Below are 22,996 nucleotides of genomic sequence, written 5' to 3'. Positions count from 1 at the left end.
CCCCCATTCCTGTCAATTGTTCCCTTATGCTCTCCCTGATACTCTCTACAACCTCTGGTTCTTTCAGTTTATCCAGGTCCCATCTCCTTAAATTCCCACCTTTTTGCAGTTTCTTCAGTTTCAATCTGCAGTTCATAACCAATAGATTGTGGTCAGAATCCACATCTGCCACAGGAAACGTCTTACAATTTAAAACCTGGTTCCTAAATCTCTGTCTTACTATTATGTAATCTATCTGATACCTTTTATTATCTCCAGGATTCTTCCAGGTATAAACCTTCTTTTATGATTCTTGTACCAAGTGTTAGCTACGATTAAGTTATGCTCTGTGCAATCCGACCCGCACTCCTATTTTTTTTATTCATTATTAAACCTACTCCTGCATTACCCCTATTTGATTTTGTATTTATAACCCTGTAATCACCTGACCAAACGTCTTGTTCCTCCTGCCACCAAACTTCACTAATTCCCACTATATCCAACTTTAACCTATCCATTTCCTTTTTTAAATTTTCTAACCTACCTGCCCGATTAAGGGATCTGACATTACACGGTCCCATCCGTAGAATGTCAGTTTTCTTTCTCCTGATAACGACGTCCTCCTGAGTAGTCCCCGCCTGGAGATCCGAATGGGGGACTATTTTACCTCCGGAATATTACTTATATTCATCAATTTCACAGTGGAGTAATATATGTGTGTCGTGAAATGTAGTTAATTGTTTTTCTTTACAGCAGGGTCGTCTGGTGGTATGCCCACAAAGCAGATTCTCCATTCAATGGGTTTTTTGTGCATATGGGATTTCACATGCACCGTAGTGAATAGCGGATGTTGGGAATGTGATAAATCTTCTTGTTTAGGTATATTCTACATTTGCTTTATATTTTTAAAAATCTTATTCCAATGGTCACTAAAAATAATTAATGTGCTGTACAAATTGTGGTACATGTTTGATCCCTCTCAGCAGGGAGATTCCGTTTGATGACTGCTATGTTTGTTCTACCATCGAGTGTGATTTTGTTGGATGGGATCCACCACTCCCAGCATTCTGACTATTGGAGTTATTAGGAAAGACTTCTTTCTTTTGCTAGATGCTTCTTTTGATTGAAACCGTTATCACTTATATTAATCAATTTCACAGAGGATTAATGTATTTGAAACGTGAAATGTGGTTAAATGTTTGTTTCTTACAGCAGGGTCATGTGTTTGTATGGCCAAAAAGCAGATTCTCCATTCAATGGTTTTTTTGTGCATATGGGACACTACATACACCTTACTGAATAACGGATGTTCAGAATGTGTTAAATTTTATTGTTTAGGTATGTCCTTCATTTGCTTTATATTTTTAAAAATCTTAATCTGATGGTCACTAAAAATAATCAATGTGCTGCACAAATTTTGGTATATGTTTGTTCACTCTCAGGAGGGAGATTTCGTTTGATGAATGCTATGTTTGTTCTACCATCGAGTGTGATTTTGTTGGATGGGAACCACCACTCGCAGCATTCTGACTATTGGTGTTATTAGGAAAGTCTTCTTTCTTTTGATAGGTGCTTCTTTTGATTGATACCGTTATCACTTATATTCATCAATTTCACAGTGGAGTAATGTATTTGAATCATGAAATGTGGTTAAGTGATTGTTCTTTACAGCGAGGTCACCAGGTCGTATGGCCACATAGCAGATTCTCCATTCAATGGGTTTTTTGTGCATATGGGACTTCACATGCACCTTACTGAATAACGGATGTTTGGAACGTGATAAATCTTCTTGATTAGGTATCTCTATCATTTGCTTTATATTTTTAAAAATCTTATTCCAATGTTCATTATAAACAATCAATGTGCTGCACAAATTGTGGTACATGTTTGTTCCCTCTCAGCAGGGAGATTCGGTTTTACGACTGCTATGATAGATCTACCATCGAGTGTGATTTTGTTGGATGGGAGCCACCATTCTCAGCATTCTGACTATTGGAGTTAATTAGGAAAGACTTCTTTCTTTTGCTAGATGCTTTTTTTGATTGATACCGTTATCACTAATATTTATCAATTTTTCATTGGAGTAATGTATTTGAATTGTGAAATGTGGATAAGTGTTTGTTCTTAACAGGAGGGTCATATGGTTATATGGCCACAAAGCAGATTCTCCATTGAATGGGTTTTTATGCGTATGGGACAGCACATCCACCTTACTGAATTACGGATGTTCGGAATGTAATATATCTTCTTGTTTAGGTATCTCCTTCATTTGGTTTATATTTTTAAAAATCTTATTCCAATGGTCACTTAAAATAATCAATGTGCTGCACAAATTGTGGTACATGTTTGATCCCTCTCAGCAGGGAGATTCTGTTTGATGACTGCTATATTTATTCTACCATCGAGTGTGATTTTGGTCAATGGGACCCACCACTCCCAGCATTCTGACTACTGGAGTTATTAGGAAAGACTTCTTTCTTTTGCTAAGTGCTTCTTTTGAATGATACCGTTATCACTTATATTCAACAATTTCACAGTGGAGTAGTGGATTTGAATTGTGAAATGTGGTTAAGTGTTTGTTCTTTACAGCAGGATCATCTTGTTGTATGGCCACATAGCAGTTTCTGCATTGAATGGGGTTATGTGCATATGGGACACCACATACACCTTACTGAATAATGGATGTTAGGAATGTAATATATCTTCTTGTTTAGGTATCTCCTTCATTTGCTTTATATTTTTAAAAATCTTATTCCAAAGGTCACTAAATATAATCAATGTGCTGCTCAAATTGTGGTTCATGTTTCTACCCTCTCAGCATGGAGATTCTCCATTCCTGACTGGTATCTTTGTTCTACCATTGAGTGTGATTTTGTTGGATGGGAACCACTACTCCCAGCATTCTGACTACTGGAGTTATTAGGAAAGACTTCTTTCTTTTGCTAGGTGCTTCCTTTGATTGATGGTATTATCTCTTATATTCATCAATTTCACAGTGGGGTAATGTATTTGAATCGTAAAATGTGGTTAAGTGTCTGTTCTTTACAGCAGGGTCATCTGGTGGTATGGCCACAAAGCCGATTCTCCATTCAATGATTTTTTTGTGCATATGGGACACCACATACACCTTACTGAATAACGGATGTTCAGAATGTGATAAATCTTCTTGTTTAGGTATCTCCATCATTTGCTTTATATTTTTAAAAATCTTATTCCAATGGTCACTAAATATAATCAATGTGCTGCACAAATTGTGGTACATGTTTGTTCCCTCTCAGCAGGGAGATTCGGTTTTACGACTGCTATGATAGATCTACCATCGAGTGTGATTTTGTTGGATGGGAGCCACCATTCTCAGCATTCTGACTATTGGAGTTAATTAGGAAAGACTTCTTTCTTTTCTAGATGCTTCTTTTGATTGATACCGTTATCACTAATATTTATCAATTTTTCATTGGAGTAATGTATTTGAATTGTGAAATGTGGATAAGTGTTTGTTCTTAACAGGAGGGTCATATGGTTATATGGCCACAAAGCAGATTCTCCATTGAATGGGTATTTATGCATATGGGACAGCAAATCCACCTTACTGAATTACGGATGTTCGGAATGTAATATATCTTCTTGTTTAGGTATCTCTTTTATTTGGTTTACATTTTTAAAAATCTTATTCCAATGGTCACTTAAAATAATCAATGTGCTGCACAAATTGTGGTACATGTTTGATCCCTCTCAGCAGGGAGATTCTGTTTGATGACTGCTATATTTATTCTACCATCGAGTGTGATTTTGGTCAATGGGACCCACCACTCCCAGCATTCTGACTACTGGAGTTATTAGGAAAGACTTCTTTCTTTTGCTAAGTGCTTCTTTTGAATGATACCGTTATCACTTATATTCAACAATTTCACAGTGGAGTAGTGGATTTGAATTGTGAAATGTGGTTAAGTGTTTGTTCTTTACAGCAGGATCATCTTGTTGTATGGCCACATAGCAGTTTCTGCATTGAATGGGGTTATGTGCACATGGGACACCACATACACCTTACTGAATAATGGATGTTAGGAATGTAATATATCTTCTTGTTTAGGTATCTCCTTCATTTGCTTTATATTTTTAAAAATCTTATTCCAATGGTCACTAAATATAATCAATGTGCTGCTCAAATTGTGGTTCATGTTTCTACCCTCTCAGCATGGAGATTCTCCATTCCTGACTGGTATCTTATGTTCTACCATTGAGTGTGATTTTGTTGGATGGGAACCCCTACTCCCAGCATTCTGACTACTGGAGTTATTAGGAAAGACTTCTTTCTTTTGCTAGGTGCTTCCTTTGATTGATGGTATTATCTCTTATATTCATCAATTTCACAGTGGGGTAATGTATTTGAATCGTAAAATGTGGTTAAGTGTCTGTTCTTTACAGCAGGGTCATCTGGTGGTATGGCCACAAAGCCGATTCTCCATTCAATGATTTTTTTGTGCAAATGGGACACCACATACACCTTACTGAATAACGGATGTTCAGAATGTGATAAATCTTCTTGTTTAGGTATCTCCATCATTTGCTTTATATTTTTAAAAATCTTATTCCAATGGTCACTAAATATAATCAATGTGCTGCACAAATTGTGGTACATGTTTGATCCCTCTCAGCAGGGAGATTCGGTTTTACGACTGCTATGATAGATCTACCATCGAGTGTGATTTTGTTGGATGGGAGCCACCATTCTCAGCATTCTGACTATTGGAGTTAATTAGGAAAGACTTCTTTCTTTTCTAGATGCTTCTTTTGATTGATACCGTTATCACTAATATTTATCAATTTTTCATTGGAGTAATGTATTTGAATAGTGAAATGTGGATAAGTGTTTGTTCTTAACAGGAGGGTCATATGGTTATATGGCCACAAAGCAGATTCTCCATTGAATGGGTTTTTATGCGTATGGGACAGCACATCCACCTTACTGAATTACGGATGTTCGGAATGTAATATATCTTCTTGTTTAGGTATCTCCTTCATTTGGTTTATATTTTTAAAAATCTTATTCCAATGGTCACTTAAAATAATCAATGTGCTGCACAAATTGTGGTACATGTTTGATCCCTCTCAGCAGGGAGATTCTGTTTGATGACTGCAATATTTATTCTACCATCGAGTGTGATTTTGGTCAATGGGACCCACCACTCCCAGCATTCTGACTACTGGAGTTATTAGGAAAGACTTCTTTCTTTTGCTAAGTGCTTCTTTTGAATGATACCGTTATCACTTATATTCAACAATTTCACAGTGGAGTAGTGGATTTGAATTGTGAAATGTGGTTAAGTGTTTGTTCTTTACAGCAGGATCATCTTGTTGTATGGCCACATAGCAGTTTCTGCATTGAATGGGGTTATGTGCACATGGGACACCACATACACCTTACTGAATAATGGATGTTAGGAATGTAATATATCTTCTTGTTTAGGTATCTCCTTCATTTGCTTTATATTTTTAAAAATTTTATTCCAATGGTCACTAAATATAATCAATGTGCTGCTCAAATTGTGGTTCATGTTTCTACCCTCTCAGCATGGAGATTCTCCATTCCTGACTGGTATCTTTGTTCTACCATTGAGTGTGATTTTGTTGGATGGGAACCACTACTCCCAGCATTCTGACTACTGGAGTTATTAGGAAAGACTTCTTTCTTTTGCTAGGTGCTTCCTTTGATTGATGGTATTCTCTCTTATATTCATCAATTTCACAGTGGGGTAATGTATTTGAATCGTAAAATGTGGTTAAGTGTCTGTTCTTTACAGCAGGGTCATCTGGTGGTATGGCCACAAAGCCGATTCTCCATTCAATGATTTTTTTGTGCATATGGGACACCACATACACCTTACTGAATAACGGATGTTCAGAATGTGATAAATCTTCTTGTTTAGGTATCTCCATCATTTGCTTTATATTTTTAAAAATCTTATTCCAATGGTCACTAAATATAATCAATGTGCTGCACAAATTGTGGTACATGTTTGTTCCCTCTCAGCAGGGAGATTCGGTTTTACGACTGCTATGATAGATCTACCATCGAGTGTGATTTTGTTGGATGGGAGCCACCATTCTCAGCATTCTGACTATTGGAGTTAATTAGGAAAGACTTCTTTCTTTTCTAGATGCTTCTTTTGATTGATACCGTTATCACTAATATTTATCAATTTTTCATTGGAGTAATGTATTTGAATTGTGAAATGTGGATAAGTGTTTGTTCTTAACAGGAGGGTCATATGGTTATATGGCCACAAAGCAGATTCTCCATTGAATGGGTTTTTATGCATATGGGACAGCACATCCACCTTACTGAATTACGGATGTTCGGAATGTAATATATCTTCTTGTTTAGGTATCTCCTTCATTTGGTTTATATTTTTAAAAATCTTATTCCAATGGTCACTTAAAATAATCAATGTGCTGCACAAATTGTGGTACATGTTTGATCCCTCTCAGCAGGGAGATTCTGTCTGATGACTGCTATATTTATTCTACCATCGAGTGTGATTTTGGTCAATGGGACCCACCACTCCCAGCATTCTGACTACTGGAGTTATTAGGAAAGACTTCTTTCTTTTGCTAAGTGCTTCTTTTGAATGATACCGTTATCACTTATATTCAACAATTTCACAGTGGAGTAGTGGATTTGAATTGTGAAATGTGGTTAAGTGTTTGTTCTTTACAGCAGGATCATCTTGTTGTATGGCCACATAGCAGTTTCTGCATTGAATGGGGTTATGTGCACATGGGACACCACATACACCTTACTGAATAATGGATGTTAGGAATGTAATATATCTTCTTGTTTAGGTATCTCCTTCATTTGCTTTATATTTTTAAAAATCTTATTCCAATGGTCACTAAATATAATCAATGTGCTGCTCAAATTGTGGTTCATGTTTCTACCCTCTCAGCATGGAGATTCTCCATTCCTGACTGGTATCTTTGTTCTACCATTGAGTGTGATTTTGTTGGATGGGAACCACTACTCCCAGCATTCTGACTACTGGAGTTATTAGCAAAGACTTCTTTCTTTTGCTAGGTGCTTCCTTTGATTGATGGTATTATCTCTTATATTCATCAATTTCACAGTGGGGTAATGTATTTGAATCGTAAAATGTGGTTAAGTGTCTGTTCTTTACAGCAGGGTCATCTGGTGGTATGGCCACAAAGCGGATTCTCCATTCAATGATTTTTTTGTGCATATGGGACAGCACATACACCTTACTGAATAACGGATGTTCAGAATGTGATAAATCTTCTTGTTTAGGTATCTCCATCATTTGCTTTATAATTTTAAAAATCTTATTCCAATGGTCACTAAATATAATCAATGTGCTGCACAAATTGTGGTACATGTTTGTTCCCTCTCAGCAGGGAGATTCGGTTTTACGACTGCTATGATAGATCTACCATCGAGTGTGATTTTGTTGGATGGGAGCCACCATTCTCAGCATTCTGACTATTGGAGTTAATTAGGAAAGACTTCTTTCTTTTGCTAGATGCTTTTTTTGATTGATACCGTTATCACTAATATTTATCAATTTTTCATTGGAGTAATGTATTTGAATTGTGAAATGTGGATAAGTGTTTGTTCTTAACAGGAGGGTCATATGGTTATATGGCCACAAAGCAGATTCTCCATTGAATGGGTTTTTATGCGTATGGGACAGCACATCCACCTTACTGAATTACGGATGTTCGGAATGTAATATATCTTCTTGTTTAGGTATCTCCTTCATTTGGTTTATATTTTTAAAAATCTTATTCCAATGGTCACTTAAAATAATCAATGTGCTGCACAAATTGTGGTACATGTTTGATCCCTCTCAGCAGGGAGATTCTGTTTGATGACTGCTATATTTATTCTACCATCGAGTGTGATTTTGGTCAATGGGACCCACCACTCCCAGCATTCTGACTACTGGAGTTATTAGGAAAGACTTCTTTCTTTTGCTAAGTGCTTCTTTTGAATGATACCGTTATCACTTATATTCAACAATTTCACAGTGGAGTAGTGGATTTGAATTGTGAAATGTGGTTAAGTGTTTGTTCTTTACAGCAGGATCATCTTGTTGTATGGCCACATAGCAGTTTCTGCATTGAATGGGGTTATGTGCACATGGGACACCACATACACCTTACTGAATAATGGATGTTAGGAATGTAATATATCTTCTTGTTTAGGTATCTCCTTCATTTGCTTTATATTTTTAAAAATCTTATTCCAATGGTCACTAAATATAATCAATGTGCTGCTCAAATTGTGGTTCATGTTTCTACCCTCTCAGCATGGAGATTCTCCATTCCTGACTGGTATCTTTGTTCTACCATTGAGTGTAATTTTGTTGGATGGGAACCACTACTCCCAGCATTCTGACTACTGGAGTTATTAGGAAAGACTTCTTTCTTTTGCTAGGTGCTTCCTTTGATTGATGGTATTATCTCTTATATTCATCAATTTCACAGTGGGGTAATGTATTTGAATCGTAAAATGTGGTTAAGTGTCTGTTCTTTACAGCAGGGTCATCTGGTGGTATGGCCACAAAGCCGATTCTCCATTCAATGATTTTTTGTGCATGTGGGACACCACATACACCTTACTGAATAACGGATGTTCAGAATGTGATAAATCTTCTTGTTTAGGTATCTCCATCATTTGCTTTATATTTTTAAAAATCTTATTCCAATGGTCACTAAATATAATCAATGTGCTGCACAAATTGTGGTACATGTTTGTTCCCTCTCAGCAGGGAGATTCGGTTTTACGACTGCTATGATAGATCTTACCATCGAGTGTGATTTTGTTGGATGGGAGCCACCATTCTCAGCATTCTGACTATTGGAGTTAATTAGGAAAGACTTCTTTCTTTTGCTAGATGCTTCTTTTGATTGATACCGTTATCACTAATATTTATCAATTTTTCATTGGAGTAATGTATTTGAATTGTGAAATGTGGATAAGTGTTTGTTCTTAACAGGAGGGTCATATGGTTATATGGCCACAAAGCAGATTCTCCATTGAATGGGTTTTTATGCATATGGGACAGCACATCCACCTTACTGAATTACGGATGTTCGGAATGTAATATATCTTCTTGTTTGGGTATCTCCTTCATTTGGTTTATATTTCTAAAAATCTTATTCCAATGGTCACTAAATATAATCAATGTGCTGCACAAATTGTGGTACATGTTTGATCCCTCTCAGCAGGGAGATTCTGTTTGATGACTGCAATATTTATTCTACCATCGAGTGTGATTTTGGTCAATGGGAACCACCACTCCCAGCATTCTGACTACTGGAGTTATTAGGAAAGACTTCTTTCTTTTGCTAAGTGCTTCTTTTGAATGATACCGTTATCACTTATATTCAACAATTTCACAGTGGAGTAGTGGATTTGAATTGTGAAATGTGGTTAAGTGTTTGTTCTTTACAGCAGGATCATCTTGTTGTATGGCCACATAGCAGTTTCTGCATTGAAAGGGGTTATGTGCATATGGGACACCACATACACCCGACTTAATTTGACTACATTCCATTATCCTCGTTTTGCTTTTGTTGATGTTCATCTTATATCCTCCTTTCAAGACACTGTCCATTCCGTTCAATTGCTCTTCCAAGTCCTTTGCTGTCTCAGACAGAATTGCAATGTCATCGGCAAACCTCAAAGTTTTTACTTCTTCTCCATGAATTTTAATACCTACTCTGAATTTTTCTTTTGTTTCCTTTCCTGCTTGCTGTATATACAGGTTGAATAACATCGGGGAGAGGCTACAACCCTGTCTCACTCCTTTCCCAACCACTGCTTCCCTTTCATGCCCCTCGACTCTTATAACTGCCATCTGGTTTCTGTACAAATTGTAAATAGCCTCTCGCTCCCTGTATTTTACCCCTGCCACCTTCAGAATTTGAAAGAGAGTATTCCAGTTAACATTGTCGAAAGGTTTCTCTAAGGCTACAAATGCTAGAAACGTAGGTTTGCCTTTTCTTAATCTTTCTTCTAAGATAAGTCGTAAGGTCAGTATTGCCTCACGTGTTCCAACATTTCTACGGAATCCAAACTGATCTTCCCCGAGGTCGGCTTCTACCAGGTTTTCCATTCTTCTGTAAAGAATTCGCGTTAGTATTTTGCATCCGTGACTTATCAAACTGATAGTTCGGTAATATTCACATCTGTCAACACCTGATTTCTTTGGGATTGGAATTATTATATTCTTCTTGAAGTCTGAGGGTAATACGCCTGTCTTATACATCGTGCTCACCAGATGGTAGAGTTTTGTCATGACTGGCTCTCCCGAGGCCATCAGTAGTTCTAATGGAATGTTGTCTATTCCCGGGGCCTTGTTTCGACTCAGGTCTTTCAGTGCTCTGTCAAACTCTTCACGCAGTATCTTATATCCCATTTCGTCTTCATCTACGTCCTCTTCCATTTCCATAATATTGTCCTCAAGTACATCGCCCTTGTATAAACCCTCTATATACTCCTTCCACCTTTCTGCCTTCCCTTTGCTTAGAACTGGGTTGCCATGTGAGCTCTTGATATTCATACAAGTGGTTCTCTTCTCTCCAAAGGTCTCATTACTTTTCCTGTAGGCAGTATCTATCTTACCCCTAGTGAGACAAGCCTCTACGTCCTTACATTTGTCCTCTAGCCATCCCTGCTTGGCCATTTTGCACTTCCTGTCGATCTCATTTTTGAGACGTTTGTATTCCTTTTTGCCTGCTTCATTTACTGCATTTTTATATTTTCTCCTTTCATCAATTAAATTCAATATTTCTTCTGTTACCCAAGGATTTCTATTAGTCCTCGTCTTTTGACCTACTTGATCGTCTGCTGCCTTCACTACTTCATCCCTCAGAGCTACCCATTCTTCTTCTACTGTACTTCTTTCCCCCATTCCTGTCAATTGTTCCCTTATGCTCTCCCTGATACTCTCTACAACCTCTGGTTCTTTCAGTTTATCCAGGTCCCATCTCCTTAAATTCCCACCTTTTTGCAGTTTCTTCAGTTTCAATCTGCAGTTCATAACCAATAGATTGTGGTCAGAATCCACATCTGCCACAGGAAACGTCTTACAATTTAAAACCTGGTTCCTAAATCTCTGTCTTACTATTATGTAATCTATCTGATACCTTTTAGTATCTCCAGGATTCTTCCAGGTATAAACCTTCTTTTATGATTCTTGAACCAAGTGTTAGCTACGATTAAGTTATGCTCTGTGCAATCCGACCCGCACTCCTATTTTTTTTATTCATTATTAAACCTACTCCTGCATTACCCCTATTTGATTTTGTATTTATAACCCTGTAATCACCTGACCAAACGTCTTGTTCCTCCTGCCACCAAACTTCACTAATTCCCACTATATCCAACTTTAACCTATCCATTTCCTTTTTTAAATTTTCTAACCTACCTGCCCGATTAAGGGATCTGACATTACACGGTCACATCCGTAGAATGTCAGTTTTCTTTCTCCTGATAACGACGTCCTCCTGAGTAGTCCCCGCCTGGAGATCCGAATGGGGGACTATTTTACCTCCGGAATATTACTTATATTCATCAATTTCACAGTGGAGTAATATATGTGTGTCGTGAAATGTAGTTAATTGTTTTTCTTTACAGCAGGGTCGTCTGGTAGTATGCCCACAAAGCAGATTCTCCATTCAATGGGTTTTTTTGTGCATATGGGATTTCACATGCACCGTAGTGAATAGCGGATGTTGGGAATGTGATAAATCTTCTTGTTTAGGTATATTCTACATTTGCTTTATATTTTTAAAAATCTTATTCCAATGGTCACTAAAAATAATCAATGTGCTGTACAAATTGTGGTACATGTTTGATCCCTCTCAGCAGGGAGATTCCGTTTGATGACTGCTATGTTTGTTCTACCATCGAGTGTGATTTTGTTGGATGGGATCCACCACTCCCAGCATTCTGACTATTGGAGTTATTAGGAAAGACTTCTTTCTTTTGCTAGATGCTTCTTTTGATTGAAACCGTTATCACTTATATTAATCAATTTCACAGAGGATTAATGTATTTGAAACGTGAAATGTGGTTAAATGTTTGTTTCTTACAGCAGGGTCATGTGTTTGTATGGCCAAAAAGCAGATTTTCCATTCAATGGTTTTTTTGTGCATATGGGACACTACATACACCTTACTGAATAACGGATGTTCAGAATGTGTTAAATTTTATTGTTTAGGTATGTCCTTCATTTGCTTTATATTTTTAAAAATCTTAATCTGATGGTCACTAAAAATAACCAATGTGCTGCACAAATTTTGGTATATGTTTGTTCACTCTCAGGAGGCAGATTTCGTTTGATGAATGCTATGTTTGTTCTACCATCGAGTGTGATTTTGTTGGATGGGAACCACCACTCGCAGCATTCTGACTATTGGTGTTATTAGGAAAGTCTTCTTTCTTTTGATAGGTGCTTCTTTTGATTGATACCGTTATCACTTATATTCATCAATTTCACAGTGGAGTAATGTATTTGAATCATGAAATGTGGTTAAGTGATTGTTCTTTACAGCGAGGTCACCAGGTCGTATGGCCACATAGCAGATTCTCCATTCAATGGGTTTTTTGTGCATATGGGACTTCACATGCACCTTACTGAATAACGGATGTTTGGAACGTGATAAATCTTCTTGATTAGGTATCTCTATCATTTGCTTTATATTTTTAAAAATCTTATTCCAATGTTCATTATAAACAATCAATGTGCTGCACAAATTGTGGTACATGTTTGTTCCCTCTCAGCAGGGAGATTCGGTTTTACGACTGCTATGATAGATCTACCATCGAGTGTGATTTTGTTGGATGGGAGCCACCATTCTCAGCATTCTGACTATTGGAGTTAATTAGGAAAGACTTCTTTCTTTTCTAGATGCTTCTTTTGATTGATACCGTTATCACTAATATTTATCAATTTTTCATTGGAGTAATGTATTTGAATTGTGAAATGTGGATAAGTGTTTGTTCTTAACAGGAGGGTCATATGGTTATATGGCCACAAAGCAGATTCTCCATTGAATGGGTTTTTATGCATATGGGACAGCACATCCACCTTACTGAATTACGGATGTTCGGAATGTAATATATCTTCTTGTTTAGGTATCTCTTTTATTTGGTTTACATTTTTAAAAATCTTATTCCAATGGTCACTTAAAATAATCAATGTGCTGCACAAATTGTGGTACATGTTTGATCCCTCTCAGCAGGGAGATTCTGTTTGATGACTGCTATATTTATTCTACCATCGAGTGTGATTTTGGTCAATGGGACCCACCACTCCCAGCATTCTGACTACTGGAGTTATTAGGAAAGACTTCTTTCTTTTGCTAAGTGCTTCTTTTGAATGATACCGTTATCACTTATATTCAACAATTTCACAGTGGAGTAGTGGATTTGAATTGTGAAATGTGGTTAAGTGTTTGTGCTTTACAGCAGGATCATCTTGTTGTATGGCCACATAGCAGTTTCTGCATTGAATGGGGTTATGTGCACATGGGACACCACATACACCTTACTGAATAATGGATGTTAGGAATGTAATATATCTTCTTGTTTAGGTATCTCCTTCATTTGCTTTATATTTTTAAAAATCTTATTCCAATGGTCACTAAATATAATCAATGTGCTGCTCAAATTGTGGTTCATGTTTCTACCCTCTCAGCATGGAGATTCTCCATTCCTGACTGGTATCTTATGTTCTACCATTGAGTGTGATTTTGTTGGATGGGAACCCCTACTCCCAGCATTCTGACTACTGGAGTTATTAGGAAAGACTTCTTTCTTTTGCTAGGTGCTTCCTTTGATTGATGGTATTATCTCTTATATTCATCAATTTCACAGTGGGGTAATGTATTTGAATCGTAAAATGTGGTTAAGTGTCTGTTCTTTACAGCAGGGTCATCTGGTGGTATGGCCACAAAGCCGATTCTCCATTCAATGATTTTTTTGTGCATATGGGACACCACATACACCTTACTGAATAACGGATGTTCAGAATGTGATAAATCTTCTTGTTTAGGTATCTCCATCATTTGCTTTATATTTTTAAAAATCTTATTCCAATGGTCACTAAATATAATCAATGTGCTGCACAAATTGTGGTACATGTTTGATCCCTCTCAGCAGGGAGATTCGGTTTTACGACTGCTATGATAGATCTACCATCGAGTGTGATTTTGTTGGATGGGAGCCACCATTCTCAGCATTCTGACTATTGGAGTTAATTAGGAAAGACTTCTTTCTTTTCTAGATGCTTCTTTTGATTGATACCGTTATCACTAATATTTATCAATTTTTCATTGGAGTAATGTATTTGAATTGTGAAATGTGGATAAGTGTTTGTTCTTAACAGGAGGGTCATATGGTTATATGGCCACAAAGCAGATTCTCCATTGAATGGGTTTTTATGCATATGGGACAGCACATCCACCTTACTGAATTACGGATGTTCGGAATGTAATATATCTTCTTGTTTAGGTATCTCCTTCATTTGGTTTATATTTTTAAAAATCTTATTCCAATGGTCACTTAAAATAATCAATGTGCTGCACAAATTGTGGTACATGTTTGATCCCTCTCAGCAGGGAGATTCTGTTTGATGACTGCAATATTTATTCTACCATCCAGTGTGATTTTGGTCAATGGGACCCACCACTCCCAGCATTCTGACTACTGGAGTTATTAGGAAAGACTTCTTTCTTTTGCTAAGTGCTTCTTTTGAATGATACCGTTATCACTTATATTCAACAATTTCACAGTGGAGTAGTGGATTTGAATTGTGAAATGTGGTTAAGTGTTTGTTCTTTACAGCAGGATCATCTTGTTGTATGGCCACATAGCAGTTTCTGCATTGAATGGGGTTATGTGCACATGGGACACCACATACACCTTACTGAATAATGGATGTTAGGAATGTAATATATCTTCTTGTTTAGGTATCTCCTTCATTTGCTTTATATTTTTAAAAATCTTATTCCAATGGTCACTAAATATAATCAATGTGCTGCTCAAATTGTGGTTCATGTTTCTACCCTCTCAGCATGGAGATTCTCCATTCCTGACTGGTATCTTTGTTCTACCATTGAGTGTGATTTTGTTGGATGGGAACCACTACTCCCAGCATTCTGACTACTGGAGTTATTAGGAAAGACTTCTTTCTTTTGCTAGGTGCTTCCTTTGATTGATGGTATTCTCTCTTATATTCATCAATTTCACAGTGGGGTAATGTATTTGAATCGTAAAATGTGGTTAAGTGTCTGTTCTTTACAGCAGGGTCATCTGGTGGTATGGCCACAAAGCCGATTCTCCATTCAATGATTTTTTTGTGCATATGGGACAGCACATACACCTTACTGAATAACGGATGTTCAGAATGTGATAAATCTTCTTGTTTAGGTATCTCCATCATTTGCTTTATATTTTTAAAAATCTTATTCCAATGGTCACTAAATATAATCAATGTGCTGCACAAATTGTGGTACATGTTTGTTCCCTCTCAGCAGGGAGATTCGGTTTTACGACTGCTATGATAGATCTACCATCGAGTGTGATTTTGTTGGATGGGAGCCACCATTCTCAGCATTCTGACTATTGGAGTTAATTAGGAAAGACTTCTTTCTTTTCTAGATGCTTCTTTTGATTGATACCGTTATCACTAATATTTATCAATTTTTCATTGGAGTAATGTATTTGAATTGTGAAATGTGGATAAGTGTTTGTTCTTAACAGGAGGGTCATATGGTTATATGGCCACAAAGCAGATTCTCCATTGAATGGGTTTTTATGCATATGGGACAGCACATCCACCTTACTGAATTACGGATGTTCGGAATGTAATATATCTTCTTGTTTAGGTATCTCCTTCATTTGGTTTATATTTTTAAAAATCTTATTCCAATGGTCACTTAAAATAATCAATGTGCTGCACAAATTGTGGTACATGTTTGATCCCTCTCAGCAGGGAGATTCTGTTTGATGACTGCTATATTTATTCTACCATCGAGTGTGATTTTGGTCAATGGGACCCACCACTCCCAGCATTCTGACTACTGGAGTTATTAGGAAAGACTTCTTTCTTTTGCTAAGTGCTTCTTTTGAATGATACCGTTATCACTTATATTCAACAATTTCACAGTGGAGTAGTGGATTTGAATTGTGAAATGTGGTTAAGTGTTTGTTCTTTACAGCAGGATCATCTTGTTGTATGGCCACATAGCAGTTTCTGCATTGAATGGGATTATGTGCATATGGGACACCACATACACCTTACTGAATAATGGATGTTAGGAATGTAATATATCTTCTTGTTTAGGTATCTCCTTCATTTGCTTTATATTTTTAAAAATCTTATTCCAATGGTCACTAAATATAATCAATGTGCTGCTCAAATTGTGGTTCATGTTTCTACCCTCTCAGCATGGAGATTCTCCATTCCTGACTGGTATCTTTGTTCTACCATTGAGTGTGATTTTGTTGGATGGGAACCACTACTCCCAGCATTCTGACTACTGGAGTTATTAGGAAAGACTTATTTCTTTTGCTAGGTGCTTCCTTTGATTGATGGTATTATCTCTTATATTCATCAATTTCACAGTGGGGTAATGTATTTGAATCGTAAAATGTGGTTAAGTGTCTGTTCTTTACAGCAGGGTCATCTGGTGGTATGGCCACAAAGCCGATTCTCCATTCAATGATTTTTTTGTGCATATGGGACACCACATACACCTTACTGAATAACGGATGTTCAGAATGTGATAAATCTTCTTGTTTAGGTATCTCCATCATTTGTTTTATATTTTTAAAAATCTTATTCCAATGGTCACTAAATATAATCAATGTGCTGCACAAATTGTGGTACATGTTTGTTCCCTCTCAGCAGGGAGATTCGGTTTTACGACTGCTATGATAGATCTACCATCGAGTGTGATTTTGTTGGATGGGAGCCACCATTCTCAGCATTCTGACTATTGGAGTTAATTAGGAAAGACTTCTTTCTTTTCTAGATGCTTCTTTTGATTGATACCGTTATCACTAATATTTATCAATTTTTCATTGGAGTAATGTATTTGAATTGTGAAATGTGGATAAGTGTTTGTTCTTAACAGGAGGGTCATATGGTTATATGGCCACAAAGCAGATTCTCCATTGAATGGGTTTTTATGCATATGGGACAGCACATCCACCTTACTGAATTACGGATGTTCGGAATGTAATATATCTTCTTGTTTGGGTATCTCCTTCATTTGGTTTATATTTCTAAAAATCTTATTCCAATGGTCACTAAATATAATCAATGTGCTGCACAAATTGTGGTACATGTTTGATCCCTCTCAGCAGGGAGATTCTGTTTGATGACTGCAATATTTATTCTACCATCGAGTGTGATTTTGGTCAATGGGAACCACCACTCCCAGCATTCTGACTACTGGAGTTATTAGGAAAGACTTCTTTCTTTTGCTAAGTGCTTCTTTTGAATGATACCGTTATCACTTATATTCAACAATTTCACAGTGGAGTAGTGGATTTGAATTGTGAAATGTGGTTAAGTGTTTGTTCTTTACAGCAGGATCATCTTGTTGTATGGCCACATAGCAGTTTCTGCATTGAAAGGGGTTATGTGCATATGCGACACGACATACACCTTACTGAATAATGGATGTTAGGAATGTAATATATCTTCTTGTTTAGGTATCTCCTTCATTTGCTTTATATTATGCAAAATCTTATTCCAATGGTCACTAATATTAATCAATGTGCTGCAAAAACTGTGGTACATGTTTGTTCCCTCTCAGCAGGGAGATTCCGTTTGATGACTGCTATGTTTGTTCTACCATTGAGTGTGATTTTGTTGGATGGGAACCACCACTCCCAGCATTCTGACTATTGGAGTTATTAGGAAAGACTTCTTTCTTTTTCAAGGTGCTTCTTTTGATTGATACCGTAATCACTTGTTGTTGTTGTTGTTGTTGTGGTCTTCAGTCCTGAGACTGGTTTGATGCAGCTCTCCATGCTACTCTATCCTGTGCAAGATTCTTCATCTCCCAGTACCTACTGCAACCTACATCCTTCTGAATCTGCTTAGTGTATTCATCTCTTGGTCTCCCTCTACGATTTTTACCCTCCACGGTGCCCTGCAATGCTAAATTTGTGATCCCTTGATGCCTCAAAACATGTCCTACCAACCGATCCCTTCTTCTAGTCAAGTTGTGCCACAAACTCCTCTTCTCCCCAATCCTATTCAATACCTCCTCATTAGTTACGTGATCTACCCACCTTATCTTCAGCATTCTTCTGTAGCACCACATTTCGGATGCTTCTATTGTCTTCTTGTCCAAACTAGTTATTGCCTATGTTTCACATCCATACATGGCTACACTCCATACAAATACTTTCAGAAACTACTTCCTGACACTTAAATCTATACTCGATGTTAACAAATTTCTCTTCTTCAGAAACGCTTTCCTTGCCATTGCCAGTCTGCGTTTTATATCCTCTCTACTTCGACAATGATCGGTTATTTTACTCCCTAAATAGCAAAACTCCTTTACTACTTTAAGTGTCTCATTTCCTAATCTAATTCCCTCAGCATCACCCGACTTAATTTGACTACATTCCATTATCCTCGTTTTGCTTTTGTTGATGTTCATCATATATCCTCCTTTCAAGACACTGTCCATTCCGTTCAACTGCTCTTCCAAGTCCTTTGTTGTCTCAGACAGAATTACAATGTCATCGGCAAACCTCAAAGTTTTTACTTCTTCTCCATGAATTTTAATACCTACTCTGAATTTTTCTTTTGTTTCGTTTCCTGCTTGCTGTATATACAGGTTGAATAACATCGGGGAGAGGCTACAACCCTGTCTCACTCCTTTCCCAACCACTGCTTCCCTTTCATGCCCCTCGACTCTTATAACTGCCATCTGGTTTCTGTACAAATTGTAAATAGCCTTTCGCTCCCTGTATTTTACCCCTGCCACCTTCAGAATTTGAAAGAGAGTATTCCAGTTAACATTGTCGAAAGGTTTCTCTAAGGCTACAAATGCTAGAAACGTAGGTTTGCCTTTTCTTAATCTTTCTTCTAAGATAAGTCGTAAGGTCAGTATTGCCTCACGTGTTCCAACATTTCTACGGAATCCAAACTGATCTTCCCCGAGGTCGGCTTCTACCAGGTTTTCCATTCTTCTGTAAAGAATTCGTGTTAGTATTTTGCATCCGTGACTTATCAAACTGATAGTTCAGTAATATTCACATCTGTCAACACCTGATTTCTTTGGGATTGGAATTATTATATTCTTCTTGAAGTCTGAGGGTAATACGCCTGTCTCATACATCGTGCTCACCAGATGGTAGAGTTTTGTCATGACTGGCTCTCCCGAGGCCATCAGTAGTTCTAATGGAATGTTGTCTTTTCCCGGGGCCTTGTTTCGACTCAGGTCTTTCAGTGCTCTGTCAAACTCTTCACGCAGTATCTTATATCCCATTTCGTCTTCATCTACGTCCTCTTCCATTTCCATAATATTGTCCTCAAGTACATCGCCCTTGTATAAACCCTCTATATACTCCTTCCACCTTTCTGCCTTCCCTTTGCTTAGAACTGGGTTGCCATGTGAGCTCTTGATATTCATACAAGTGGTTCTCTTCTCTCCAAAGGTCTCATTAATTTTCCTGTAGGCAGTATCTATCTTACCCCTAGTGAGACAAGCCTCTACGTCCTTACATTTGTCCTCTAGCCATCCCTGCTTAGCCATTTTGCACTTCCTGTCGATCTCATTTTTGAGACGTTTGTATTCCTTTTTGCCTGCTTCATTTACTGCATTTTTATATTTTCTCCTTTCATCAATTAAATTCAATATTTCTTCTGTTACCCAAGGATTTCTATTAGTCCTCGTCTTTTGACCTACTTGATCGTCTGCTGCCTTCACTACTTCATCCCTCAGAGCTACCCATTCTTCTTCTACTGTACTTCTTTCCCCCATTCCTGTCAATTGTTCCCTTATGCTCTCCCTGATACTCTCTACAACCTCTGGTTCTTTCAGTTTATCCAGGTCCCATCTCCTTAAATTCCCACCTTTTTGCAGTTTCTTCAGTTTCAATCTGCAGTTCGTAACCAATAGATTGTGGTCAGAATCCATATCTGCCACAGGAAATGTCTTACAATTTAAAACCTGGTTCCTAAATCTCTGTCTTACTATTATGTAATCTATCTGATACCTTTTAGTATCTCCAGGATTCTTCCAGGTATACAACCTTCTTTTATGATTCTTGAACCAAGTGTTAGCTACGATTAAGTTATGCTCTGTGCAATCTGACCCGCACTCCTATTTTTTTTATTCATTATTAAACCTACTCCTGCATTACCCCTATTTGATTTTGTATTTATAACCCTGTAATCACCTGACCAAACGTCTTGTTCCTCCTGCCACCGAACTTCACTAATTCCCACTATATCCAACATTAACCTATCCATTTCCTTTTTTAAATTTTCTAACCTACCTGCCCGATTAAGGGATCCGACATTACACGGTCCCATCCGTAGAATGCCAGTTTTCTTTCTCCTGATAACGACGTCCCCCTGAGTAGTCCCCGCCCGGAGATCCGAATGGGGGACTATTTTACCTCCGGAATATTACTTATATTCATCAATTTCACAGTGGAGTAATGTATGTGTGTCGTGAAATGTAGTTAATTTTTTTTCTTTACAGCAGGGTCATCTGGTAGTATGCCCACAAAGCAGATTCTCCATTCAATGGGTTTTTTGTGCATATGGGATTTCACATGCACCGTAGTGAATAACGGATGTTGGGAATGTGATAAATCTTCTTGTTTAGGTATATTCTACATTTGCTTTATATTTTTAAAAATCTTATTCCAATGGTCACTAAAAATAATCAATGTGCTGTACAAATTGTGGTGCATGTTTGATCCCTCTCAGCAGGGAGATTCCGTTTGATGACTGCTATGTTTGTTCTACCATCGAGTGTGATTTTGTTGGATGGGAACCACCTTTCGCAGCATTCTGACTATTGCAGTTATTAGGAAAGACTTCTTTCTTTTGGTAGGTGCTTCTTTTGATTGATACCGTTATCACTTATATTCATCAATTTCACAGAGGAGAAATGTATTTGAATCGTGAAATGTGGTTAAGTGTTTGTTCTTTACAGCAGGGTCATCTGTTTGTATGGCCAAAAAGTCGATTCTCCATTCAATGATTTTTTGTGCATGTGGTACACCACATACACCTTACTGAATAACGGATGTTCAGAATGTGATAAATCTTCTGGTTTAGGTGTCTCCTTCATTTGCTTTATATTATGCAAAATCTTATTCCAATGGTCACTAATATTAATCAATGTGCTGCAAAAACTGTGGTACATGTTTGTTCCCTCTCAGCAGGGAGATTCCGTTTGATGACTGCTATGTTTGTTCTACCATTGAGTGTGATTTTGTTGGATGGGAACCACCACTCCCAGCATTCTGACTATTGGAGTTATTAGGAAAGACTTCTTTCTTTTTCAAGGTGCTTCTTTTGATTGATACCATAATCACTTGTTGTTGTTGTTGTTGTGGTCTTCAGTCCTGAGACTGGTTTGATGCAGCTTTCCATGCTACTCTATCCTGTGCAAGATTCTTCATCTCCCAGTACCTACTGCAACCTACATCCTTCTGAATCTGCTTAGTGTATTCATCTCTTGGTCTCCCTCTACGATTTTTACCCTCCACGGTGCCCTCCAATGCTAAATTTGTGATCCCTTGATGCCTCAAAACATGTCCTACCAGCCGATCCCTTCTTCTAGTCAAGTTGTGCCACAAACTCCTCTTCTCCCCAGTCCTATTCAATACTTCCTCATTAGTTACGTGATCTACCCACCTTACATGTTTGTTCCCTCTCAGCAGGGAGATTCCAATTGATGATTGCTATGTTTGTTCTACCATTCAGTGTGATTTTGTGGATGGGAACCACCACTCCCAACATTCTGACTATTGGAGTTATTAGGAAAGACTTCTTTCTTTTGGTAGGTGCTTCTTTTGATTGATACCGTTATCACGCATATTCATCAATTTCACAGTGGAGAAATGTATTTGAATCGTGAAATGTGGTTAAGTGTTTGTTCTTTACAGCAGGGTCATCTGTTTGTATGCCCAAAAAGCCGATTCTCCATTCAATGATTTTTTGTGCATGTGGGACACCACATACACCTTACTGAATAACGGATGTTCAGAATGTGATAAATCTTCTTGTTTAGGTATCTCCTTCATTTGCTTTATATTATGCAAAATCTTATTCCAATAGTCACTAATAATAATCAATGTGCTGCAAAAATTGTTGTACATGTATGATCCTTATCAGCAGGGAGATTCCGTTTGATGATTGCTATGTTTGTTGTACCATTGAGTGTGATTTTGTTGGATGGGAACCACCACTCCCAGCATTCTGACTATTGGAGTTATTAGGAAAGACTTCTTTCTATTTCAAGGTGCTTCTTTTGATTGATACCGTAATCACTTGTTGTTGTTGTTGTGGTCTTCAGTCCTGAGACTGGTTTGATGCAGCTTTCCATGCTACTCTATCCTGTGCAAGCTTCTTCATCTCCCAGTACCTACTGCAACCTACATCCTTCTGAATCTGCTTAGTGTATTCATCTCTTGGTCTCCCTCTACGTTTTTTACCCTCCACGGTGCCCTCCAATGCTAAATTTGTGATCCCTTGATGCCTCAAAACATGTCCTACCAACCGATCCCTTCTTCTAGTCAAGTTGTGCCACAAACTCCTCTTCTCCCCAATCCTATTCAATACCTCCTCATTAGTTACGTGATCTACCCACCTTATCTTCAGCATTCTTCTGTAGCACCACATTTCGAAAGCTTCTATTGTCTTCTTGTCCAAACTAGTTATTGTCCATGTTTCACTTCCATACATGGCTACACTCCATACAAATACTTTCAGAAACGACTTCC

At 37.6% G+C, this 22,996-nt stretch overlaps 1 protein-coding gene across 1 annotated transcript; it reads right to left on the bottom strand.

Moving 5' to 3' along the window:
• Nucleotides 1-17,788: 17,788 nt before the first annotated feature.
• Nucleotides 17,789-20,570, bottom strand: LOC126108802 (uncharacterized). The gene is made up of 2 exons (XM_049914166.1): nt 20,388-20,570; nt 17,789-17,920 (listed from the first exon to the last, which is right to left on the bottom strand). The coding sequence occupies exons 1-2, from the start codon at nt 20,568-20,570 to the stop codon at nt 17,789-17,791; spliced, it is 315 nt and encodes a 104-aa protein (XP_049770123.1).
• Nucleotides 20,571-22,996: the final 2,426 nt, after the last annotated feature.

The sequence above is a fragment of the Schistocerca cancellata genome, chromosome 11 (assembly GCF_023864275.1).
Source record: "Schistocerca cancellata isolate TAMUIC-IGC-003103 chromosome 11, iqSchCanc2.1, whole genome shotgun sequence".
NCBI classification, from domain to species: Eukaryota; Metazoa; Arthropoda; class Insecta; order Orthoptera; family Acrididae; genus Schistocerca; species Schistocerca cancellata.
This window is presented reverse-complemented; position numbering and strand designations above follow the sequence as displayed.

What these genes read in the sequence shown, in the direction of transcription:
- LOC126108802 (XM_049914166.1), bottom strand. Translation starts at nt 20,570, where the DNA reads ATGGGACCGTGTAATGTCGGATCCCTTAATCGGGCAGGTAGGTTAGAA. An exon ending in CAAATAGGGGTAATGCAGGA is followed by an intron (nt 17,921 to 20,387) that starts GTAGGTTTAATA and finishes TAACTCCAATAG; the next exon opens with TCAGAATGCTGGGAGTGGTG.